The 10,453-nt window shown below is 36.9% G+C and overlaps 1 protein-coding gene across 2 annotated transcripts; it reads left to right on the forward strand.

The window, feature by feature from the left end:
• The first annotated feature begins 510 nt into the window (after positions 1-510).
• On the forward strand, positions 511-9,657 carry mettl2a (methyltransferase 2A, methylcytidine). Of its 2 annotated transcripts, none has more exons than XM_088623251.1 (9): positions 511-696; positions 1,704-1,792; positions 2,335-2,684; positions 3,378-3,427; positions 4,483-4,543; positions 4,649-4,788; positions 5,848-5,954; positions 8,008-8,073; positions 8,866-9,657. In XM_088623251.1, the coding sequence occupies exons 1-9, from the start codon at positions 551-553 to the stop codon at positions 9,027-9,029; spliced, it is 1,173 nt and encodes a 390-aa protein (XP_088479377.1). In that variant the 5' UTR covers positions 511-550; the 3' UTR covers positions 9,030-9,657. The 2 variants fall into 2 exon arrangements, with proteins under 2 accessions (XP_088479377.1, XP_088479378.1); XM_088623252.1 differs by having other exon boundaries at positions 512-696; positions 2,338-2,684.
• The last annotated feature ends 796 nt before the right edge of the window (positions 9,658-10,453 follow it).

Consider the following 10,453-nt stretch of genomic DNA (forward strand, 5'->3'; position numbering starts at 1 on the left):
TAATCTGTTTTCATAATATGAATATTGTAATATGTACCCCTGATGATGTCTTTTGACATGTTATGTGTACTCTTGTTTGTCCCCTTCGAAAACAATATTAAAACATCGTTTGTAATAAATTTAATTATTATAATGGCACGTTATTACAGTATATACATAAAATGAAGTGGTCTGGGAAGAACCCTTTGTTTGAGCATTGTAAAATGGATGTAAGAGGGTATTTGCACAACATTTCAAAGTGCAAAAATATGAAAGCGGTGCGGACATTATTTTTATTTAATTTGTTTAATCTTTTTTCATAACTCGAATTTATCTTGTAATATGTACCCCTGACGATCTTTTTGTCTTGAACTGTTATATGTACTCTTGTTTGTATTGTCATTTTTGTTATTCTGTTATGCATAAATAAATAAAAAATACTCTTGTTTGTATTGGATTTTGTTTTGTTGTTGTTATTGTTCAAATAAAAAAACGTGCCCCTGCAAAGTCCTTCATCTAGTGACGTGTTTCCGCGCCGCTGTCGCTTCCTAGTTCCGGAAGCCGGACCATCATGGCGGCTCTGGGAGACGTTGAATTGTGTTCTGGTGGTTCCAAGTCGGGGTTGAGTCCGACAAATCTTTCTGGGGACTGGAAGAGGCCGCAGTTCGGAACACGGTACCTGACTGATCCCAGTCGAGTTTTCCAGCACAACGCCTGGTACGAGTGTTAATGGGTTGTACTTAACATAGGTGACAGTAATGTTTCAGGGACAGTTGGCAGCCTGTGCGAGGCAGTATGAATTTGTGAAAGGAGTTACGATTTTTGGCGTGAAAAAAGTTTGTTGTCTTTTTTGCTACCATCTTACTATAGTGTCGTTTCTAAAATATGCTGAACTTGACGTGATATATTGAATATTTTTATCTTTGTATTCTCAAGTGCATGTTGATATACAGTAGGGTCGAATGCGACCACGCTTACCTGACGTACAAGGGGGGCGCTGCGTCTTTGTCCTCTCCTTCTTTTTTTCTGACTTTTTATCTTATTATTAATTTGATTTTTATGTTCTGCATTTTATTTCTTTATTTCATTTTCATGTTTCTATGTTTTATTACGTACATCTTTTCTCACCGACAACCGTTCAAGTGCTGGATGATCAGCGACGACTTGACGAATGTCTGGCTGCTTTACTTGTTGTGGTGTCACTTAGATGAAACATTCAGTCATATAACGATTTTTTTATACCCAGTTAAATTTGCGCTTTATAGTGATTCGTGATAAATACAAACTCGCATTGCTTTTTCAGAGTACAGAACGTGATCGTACATTATTTATAGGTATACTTAAAAAATATTACAGCTTGATTGGCAGGTTATCGATGTTTTATAGGGGAAATACATATTACCGTATCATGATGAATTGCTAACTTTTTACAACTGCACTACTTGAACTTGAGCTTTTCGGAGCTAGTATTTGTTTTGAATGTAAAGCCCTTTGAAAAAAAGTTATGTTTAAGCTAAAGTTTAACTAATAACGCTTGTACTCTTGTTAATTTCAAGATTAAATATTTCTTTAGAAGGAAACTTATGAAAACTGTAACCTTATTCATGGTAGAAGGTTAAGCAAACCAAAGTGGTATTTAAAGGCTACCAAAGTTTGGGAAATCAGAGGAGATTTGGACTGTTAATGTCACACAGAGCTAATGTGTCTTTTCTGCTCTTTCTCAGGGATAACGTGGAGTGGACAGAGCAACAGGAAGAGACCGCTAAACAGAAGGTCCTGGAGAACAGCCAGCCACTTCCCCCAGAGGAGCAAGGTTTGTGAGAAGTCTGTGGTGGTGTGATGTCCTAGACTCTTTTATTTCCCTGTTGCTATACATTTTTTATTTTCTGTTTTCATTAGTGCATGGCACTGTCTTTTAGGTCTGGTGTTTTCTTGACAAGTATACTGCATTGCTGTTAACATGAGCCTTCAAAGGGATGAGAAAACAGTTTATTGTGCTGATTTATATTTGCTTCCATTCAGACTTGCCTGTCGAGCCTCTGGAATGGAATTTGACACTGTGATATAATAAAGATATGTTACCTCAGTAATAAGAACAGTTGATAACACCAATTAGATCTGCTAAAATTCATTGTTTTTTCATTGTGCTTTAGAATAAAAAATCCCTTACCCCTGACTGCCAGATTCAGCACAGTATAGCAGCTTATTTAAAAGTGATAGACCTCTGCCACTTTGTCTATGTTACACACATCTTTATCAATTTGAAATTGTAAATGGTCCTCTCTGTAGCCTCAATGCTAAAGGAAGACCTTCAGAGCCTTTATTGTGGGCACTCATTTCACTGATTTCTGTCAGCAGAGGATTATGAAAGCTGTGCAAATGAATACTGGAATGATTTCTACAAGATCCACGAGAACCGCTTCTTCAAGGACCGCCACTGGCTCTTTACAGAATTCCCTGAACTGGCTCCGAAACAAGCACAGTGTTCCCACACAACAAAGAACTGCCCACAACAGGACTGTTCAGGACTGTTGACAGGCACTCAAGTACAGTGCCAAGGTGGAAGATCCCTACCAAAGACCTTTATCCACTGTCATCCTGTAAGGTGCCAGTCTAACTGTGAACAGAGCTCCTCTGATTCTGCTTCCATGAGCCTGAATAGCAGCGATTTCCCAGGGTCATCTGCCACTTTCCGTATTTTGGAGGTAACTATTTTATTTCTTATGATCCACTCCAATCCGCTGAAATTGAAGTTTGACATTTTATGATGTTTTAGTTATCAGTAGTGCCAGGTTTGTGCAAATATGGAACAAATTGGGTTTAAGCTGATACTTTGGTTTAATTTAAGAAATGGCTGGATCAATTAAGTTCAAACTACCAAATGGGCCAAATCGCCTCCTTTCATTTGTCAACTTTGTTCTTATGTTCTAGAAGTAATAAAAATTAACATTGAAATCTCTTTCTACTGTTAGTTTATTCTAAATTGGATGAAAGGTCATGCATCTCATTTCTTTCTTTGTCTCCAGACCTCCAGATTTCTTTATTAACTTATTAATAATAACTTATTATTTAATATAATATTAAACTTATTATACCGGGATATTATGGGAAAACTGTACTATTTTTCCCTAGGCAGAATTTTTTTTTAAACTTGATGAGAACAGTTAGTTTTGATAAATAAACCATTTATCTTCATCGCAATATGAAAACTGACCAAGTCAGTATTGGAATTACTTCTTGCTTCATATTTGATTTTGTGGCGTGTTTGAACCCGATCTTAAACAGAAGGAGTCCGTGGGTAGAGAAAGATAGACAGGTGTCTTCAGATACTGCAGGATTATATGGGCAGAAGCTAAGGTTCTGTGTGTAACAAGATGTTTGTGGCTGGTTGTGTGCAGGTTGGCTGTGGCGTAGGAAATACAGTATTTCCCATTTTAAAGACAAACAGGTAAGTCAGTCCACTTTTCCTTTTTGACTCTATGCATTAATCAGATAAACTGTATGTTAAACTTTGAGACAAAGCAGGAACGGATGAATAGTGAAGAAAACTGAAATTTTTTATATTATGTCCTTTTATGACAATCTTTGCTTGATTTCAGGGTGTTCAAACCACAAGCACAGTCATTTTTGTTGAATGAAAAAGCTAAGATTCTTGTATTATTCTGTCGTGGACTGATACTAAAAAAATGAGAATATGTAATAGAGCTTTATACAGTCAGATGAGTTTTTTCTGTTGTCCATTATGCGTGTCAAGAAGATTGATTGACTAAGAAACATCAATTTGTAGCTACAAAGTTACCCAGGGAGAGTCTGTAAAATGCTATTCAGGCATATTGTTAAATCTGATACACTGGCGTCTTTCAAAAAACAGATGGATGAGACTCTTACAGTAGATCATTTAGCCACTAGCAGTCACATGATCTAGATTGGCTGATTGATTATGTCTATGTTTTGGATTGCAAGTTACATTTGGAGGCAAACTTCTTAAGTGGGCTCAAACAATTTTGTAATTCATTGTTGATTAATATTGATATTTATAAATATTGATTGATTGTTTTATCTGTATGTTATGGAATCTGCTTTAACTTGTACCTTAAATTGCTGGTTTGAGAATCAGAATCTGAGGAGTAAGGACAAACAGGAGTATTGACAACCTGTCACAATGTCATTGGTGCTGATCTTGTGGCCGTACCCCACCCTTTCTATCAGTTATGAGTCTTGTGTAACGCATATTCCATTTAAGAGGATCTTTCACACCCTTTGTTTAATGAATTCCAATCCCTCATAAAACAGACAAAGAACTCACAGTTTTAATAGTCATTTATTTTTTTCCACTTAATTCAATTCCCACATATATAATAACTAAACGAAAGCTTTTACACACTTTGTTTACTTTTCTTCTCATTACTTTTCCTCTCTGCACCACATTGGGTTGCTCGTTGGTGGTGTTTTATCTTCACAGTGCATTTTGTTTCCTGTTTTTTGTTGCCATTTTTTCTGCAGTGACCCTGGGCTGTTCGTGTATTGCTGTGATTTTTCCACTACTGCTGTGGAGCTGGTTAAGGTGAGAAACACTGGAGAAACCTGCCCACTTTCAAAGGCTGGACTTTCAATGTAGAAAATGTCCCCTCCTGAAATAATTCAACAAGGACTTGCTTCCTCACCATAGGCTAATGAGGAGTACAACCCCACACGCTGCCTCGCCTTCGTGCATGACCTGTGTGATGAGGCTGCCAGGTTCCCCATGCCAAAAGAGAGTCTGGATATCATTGTACTCATTTTCGTTCTGTCTGCAGTTCACCCTGACAAGTGAGTTGGTTTGGGCAATTCTTGCCATCTGTCTCAAAGAGCATGTTTGAGACATGCTCTTTGAAATCCATCGTAATTAAGGTAGATACGGTATTTGGGTAATATAATGTAGTCAGAAATTGTACAATACAGTTGTCTGTTGCCTGTATCTCTTCGAAGGGGGTTGTCTGAATGTTTAAAACCCAAATAAGTAGAAGAAAGACATGCAAGAGATAACTAATAAATATTAGTGATGCATAATGTTGCTTTTTAATTTCATATTTTGCAAATCTTTGTATCAAAGCGAAAAAAAGAACATTTGTATGAATGAGTATTAATTTTAAATGAAATAATTATTTCTTAACAGGTAGCTTTCCACAATCTGTATATATCCATCCATTTTCTCATCGCTTTATCCAATACAGGGTTGCATTTGAAGCCGGAGCCTATTTTGGCAAGCAACAGATAGCACAACTGAAATTGAGCACAGCAAAGCAGCAATGCTTTGTGTTACCATGCCACCCTTATATACATATGGTAATGTGAGTGTCTAAGGTCGACACCTTGATGTACAGAGAAATAACTTTTAATGTACAGAAAGGACTTTTACCAAACAAGGAGTGCAGAACAGTCTTATTAACTGCAGGTCCACTGCATTTCTTATCTGAAAGTCTGCTCATCCGACCTAGTCAGCTGTTATGCTTTATTGGGTTTTATTAAATTTCCATTTTTATGCCACTCTACTTTTACCTTTTTAGACTTTAGTAATTTGGATCAGTATATGTTTTTATGATGCAGATCTTGGAGGTTTGATTAACTTAGTCCCAGTTCACATTGCAGGCTCCTTGTAGTTGGTTCCTCTACAAACAGTACAAACAATGAAACCCACTACATTTACTAGTGCACCATGTGTGTGAGTTAAAATAAGAAATCCATCGTAATTAAGGTAGATACGGTATTTGGGTAATATAATGTAGTCAGAAATTGTACAATACAGTTGTCTGTTGCCTGTATCTCTTCGAAGGGGGTTGTCTGAATGTTTAAAACCCAGGTTTGTTTTTCCCCTTTCTGTTCTCCCAGAATGCAGAAGTCCATATCCAGACTCTGTGAACTTCTAAAGCCAGGAGGAATGATCATGTTGCGGGACTATGGGCGATACGATATGGCTCAACTACGCTTCAAGAAAGGTACTTATCTTTCAGCTTTTTTACAAAATATACATCTGTGGATTTTGTTTCAGTATCTTAGTCCCTTTGTACAAATCCATGATTGAGTCAAACTTTACTTGTAAAATACAACAGTTGCATTGTTTGAGTGTTGAACTGATTGTGCTCTCTGTGAGATGTTTGAAGTCACTGTGAGATTACTCTAATAAAACCCGTAGCATGTTTGCCAAGAGTTTGCCAACATGAGGAGGTGATTTGACCCATCGTGTTTCTTTTGTTATTGATCTGAGGATTACGTCCTGCCGTTTCTTTAAGGATGCCTTGGAATTAGCTTCAATGACAATACTTGGCAGCATGTTACAGACACGCACTATCCTCAAAGAAATAATTCATTTTCTCCATTACTCTAAACATTTTTCCTTATCGTTTACACCTTTGCCCTCTGGTCCCTGAATTGGGGAATGTTGAGTTAATGTTCAGCTACTCTTAGGGACCTCTACACCAGAGGTTTTAAACTGAATTCCTGGACAGCCTGATTTTGATTTAATTATAATATTTCAAACATGACCCCAAAGCAGTTTATAGGTAGCAGCACTTTTAATTAAGTGAATGTTTTGGGTTATTGTCTGTCAAAGAGAAGAAAGAAACATCCTGTAAGTGTTGGGGAAAAAAATAGGTTAAGTGTTTATTTGATATGTCAAGTAGAAACAAACCAGACACTAAACCCTCCTGGAATCCAGTTATCTAAAACCTGCAAAGGCTGGTTTAGTTGTAGAGTCTCTTTTTCTGGATGTTTGCCTGTGAGTCTGAGTGTTTTTGTTGTTGACTATTTGTCAGTCTAATTCCAAATTAGAAGGCGTGGTCTTAAGAGTGCCTGTGTTAAAATAAGCAGGTGCCTCAAAGATATCCTTTACAGAGCATCTGTCTTTTAACTTTAGTTCTCTCAGGTTTGTTTAGGGGTTTGATACTGAGGTAGCTAAAGTGGTAAATGGCTGTCTTTAAATTGGTGTTTTAAAAGAAAGAGACTACTGATTCTGACTTTTTAATTTACACATGGCTGGTTTTAGGTTTCGTTTGTTGATTTGACCAGTGCATCATGTGACCCAAGCACACACTTGCAAATGATGTTTGATCTCAGGGTTTTCTAATTCTGACAGGGGGGCTGCCTCTCAAATTCTCATATTTCCAGTTGAGGTTATGTCTCAAGAATGCAGTCTGATTCACACAAGCCAAAACGTATAGGCTTGTTTCCCTTACCTTTTGAAGGAAGAGAAATAAGATGAGATGGATGCACACTCTATTTTCACTAAAATAAAGTTATGAGCTGCTGTCAACATTTCTGTCCTTTATCAGGGCATGCATGTGTGGCTAAAAAAAGATTTTAAGTAATCAAACATTTGTTTGTTACATGAATTACATAGGAGAGTAAGCCTTGCTTTAAAAATTAATCCTTCCTTTCTTAAATATATTTTAATTAAACCAATTAGACATATGTAAGGGAAAATACGTGTGACCCAATATATTTAGAATAATCCAATTAACCTTATTATTAGCAATTTTTGTTTATTCAAGGAGATTATAAAATGTTATGTAACATCAAACATAGGCACCATGCATTTAGTACACAGTACATTACTTTTAGTCTAATTCTGTGTTTTAACCATAAGGCATTACAGATGAAAAATCCGAAATGCTTCCATCTTTACAATTACTATTAATATCACTACCATTCTACAAGATGTTGTCTTTTTCAATAGCCACATGTCTAAAATTGCATGATTAGTCTAAAAAAGTTTATATCTGTAATAGTCTATATATATTAGTCTAATAGTCTCACTTTATAAAGTGAGACGACACTGGTAAGTCAGGTTATGGGATGTAATGGAACTCCGGTTTTATGCTGAGCTTTGTTTAAATTGCCTTTTAGTTTTGCCAATGTATACATTTCTTCATGGAAAAGAGATCTTATAAAAAGCACCCAGTGTGGTACATGAAATAAATCCATTTATATGATGTTTTTCACCTGTGAGAATATTTTTAATATTGTGCAAATGCTGTTTTGTCTTTATTGTAGGAAGGTGTTTGTCTGATAACTTCTATGTCAGAGGAGATGGAACTCGAGTGTACTTCTTCACACAAGGTATAGAGTGTCTTCCTAATGGCACAAATAAGTAGAAGAAAGACATGCAAGAGATAACTAATAAATATTAGTGATGCATAATGTTGCTTTTTAATTTCATATTTTGCAAATCTTTGTATCAAAGCGAAAAAAAGAACATTTGTATGAATGAGTATTAATTTTAAATGAAATAATTATTTCTTAACAGGTAGCTTTCCACAATCTGTATATATCCATCCATTTTCTCATCGCTTTATCCAATACAGGGTTGCATTTGAAGCCGGAGCCTATTTTGGCAAGCAACAGATAGCACAACTGAAATTGAGCACAGCAAAGCAGCAATGCTTTGTGTTACCATGCCACCCTTATATACATATGGTAATGTGAGTGTCTAAGGTCGACACCTTGATGTACAGAGAAATAACTTTTAATGTACAGAAAGGACTTTTACCAAACAAGGAGTGCAGAACAGTCTTATTAACTGCAGGTCCACTGCATTTCTTATCTAGGCAACTAGTAAGAGACAAGTAGAGGTAGTGAGAGAGAAGGCTCCTTATATATTACGAAATAGTCAAGGCAGGTTTTTTTCAGTTCTAAACATTTTGTCTTCTCTCACAATACTGCAAAGTCTGCTGGACTCTGAAGTCACCTGAACATTAATTCAAATAATGGAATTCCAGAACAATTGAGCTTGTTGGGCTGTTCAACTGAGGTTCTAGATTGCAAATGTGCAGGCTGTTCTAGAAACGGGATGGTTGTTTTTCGTTTCAAGGTGCCATTGACTTGTTGCTCCTGTGTGCTTGTATGTTCCAGATGAGCTGGATGCTATTTTCACCAGTGCAGGGTTGGAGAAAGTGCAGAACCTGGTGGACCGCCGCTTGCAAGTCAACCGTGGCAAACAGCTGACCATGTACCGTGTCTGGATCCAGTGCAAATACTCCAAGCCATCGCCATTGAATAATGGCACTCAGGGCTAAGCAGTGAGGTCAGGTTGACTGGAATAGCTGGATTAGAACTGGGCCTGTACTATGGGGATAGTATATGGGGAATGTTTTCACAATGTTGCTGTTCTTGTACACTGATGCCTTTACTTTAGGCACAAGGTGCTGTTTCTGAATTAGGGTATAAAAAAGTTGCTTTTAAGTTCATGGAGTCAATTATTTATCCTTTGGAACAAACTGTCTGTCTCTTGCAAAAAAACAGATGCTTTTTAAAATGTTCAAGTAGGTAGCCATGACAGTATGCGTAAGCTGCAAAGGAACATGTAAAGCTTTATTGCACCCTGAAAGGAAAAGAGACACAATGTTTTGGCCATGGAGTCTTCAGTGAAGAAGGCTCCACAGCTGAAACGTTGTCTGTTTCTTTTCCACATGGGATAAACCATTACCTGCTTTTTAAAGTGATTAGAAGATGGTTCAATGATTTTTTGTCATGATGAATTTGAATATTGGAAGTTACAAATGAGATAACATGCACAATTCAAGTGACAGCACAGGTAGTCTGTACTGATATTGTGTGACCATGCTGCCATTGGTTTACCATCAACAATTTTAGTGTTGTTTTTAAAATAATTATTATTTTGGAATAAAAATTATATAAAAGAGACTTCCTTTATGCTATTTGTTTATTCTTTTCTTTACATTTAAAACTGACTATTTTTTGTTATGTACCTTACTAGTTTTTATGTTTAATCTTGTCTGAGCCCACAGCTACAAAGCCCGCGATCATGCATAGTAAGTGTAGGCACACTCAACTTTAACCCACTAGCCTTTTAACATCAGTGGAGACACAGCCCTGAACTAGCACTGCCTAGAGGATCCATAGTCTGCAAGCGACGAGGAGGCTGTAGGGATTGTGAAGAGCTGAGAGAGACCTGCCAATGAATCCCACTACTTCCAATGTCCACTTATCCAGCTGTTCACTGCTGCTTGGGGAATAGGAGTTGGCAATTGACTTGATGCAGACTCAAATGTGTGATGTCTGGGTGATGGAGCTCAAGCAATCTCCTTTCAAGGTTTAGCCACCACAGATAGCATAAACCTGGATTATGAAATGAGCCCCATGGAAACTGTTAAAATCATTCGGTAATCCACAGCACATTTCGTTTTCTTTGTTTTTCTCCCTCCTACCACAATTTCATCAAGATAAGTGCAGAGAAATGAACTGACATTTTTACAAATTGTAGAGTAAAGGACTTGTACTTGACAGACAAATCTGCAGTGTAATGGAATATATTTAATTCTTCCCTCATGTCCTTCATGCAATTTATGGCTCCTAACAGAAAAATACAAGTGTGTGAACCAAATGATTTACATTTTTTTGTCTTTTGTCATTTTTATGAGGAAGCACTTTCATAAATTGACAGAATGTGATTATTTGCAGACTTTTTAGATGAGGATAT

The sequence above is a fragment of the Lepisosteus platostomus genome, chromosome 28, assembly GCF_059453375.1.
Source record: "Lepisosteus platostomus isolate fLepPlt1 chromosome 28, fLepPlt1.hap1, whole genome shotgun sequence".
NCBI lineage: Eukaryota > Metazoa > Chordata > Actinopteri > Semionotiformes > Lepisosteidae > Lepisosteus > Lepisosteus platostomus.

Coding starts and splice junctions, on each gene's coding strand:
- mettl2a (XM_088623251.1), top strand. CDS start 551: ATGGCGGCTCTGGGAGACGTTGAATTGTGTTCTGGTGGTTCCAAGTCG. Junction 4,789..5,847: donor TCTGCAGTTCACCCTGACAA/GTGAGTTGGTTT, acceptor CTGTTCTCCCAG/AATGCAGAAGTCCATATCCA. Junction 5,955..8,007: donor TCAACTACGCTTCAAGAAAG/GTACTTATCTTT, acceptor TCTTTATTGTAG/GAAGGTGTTTGTCTGATAAC.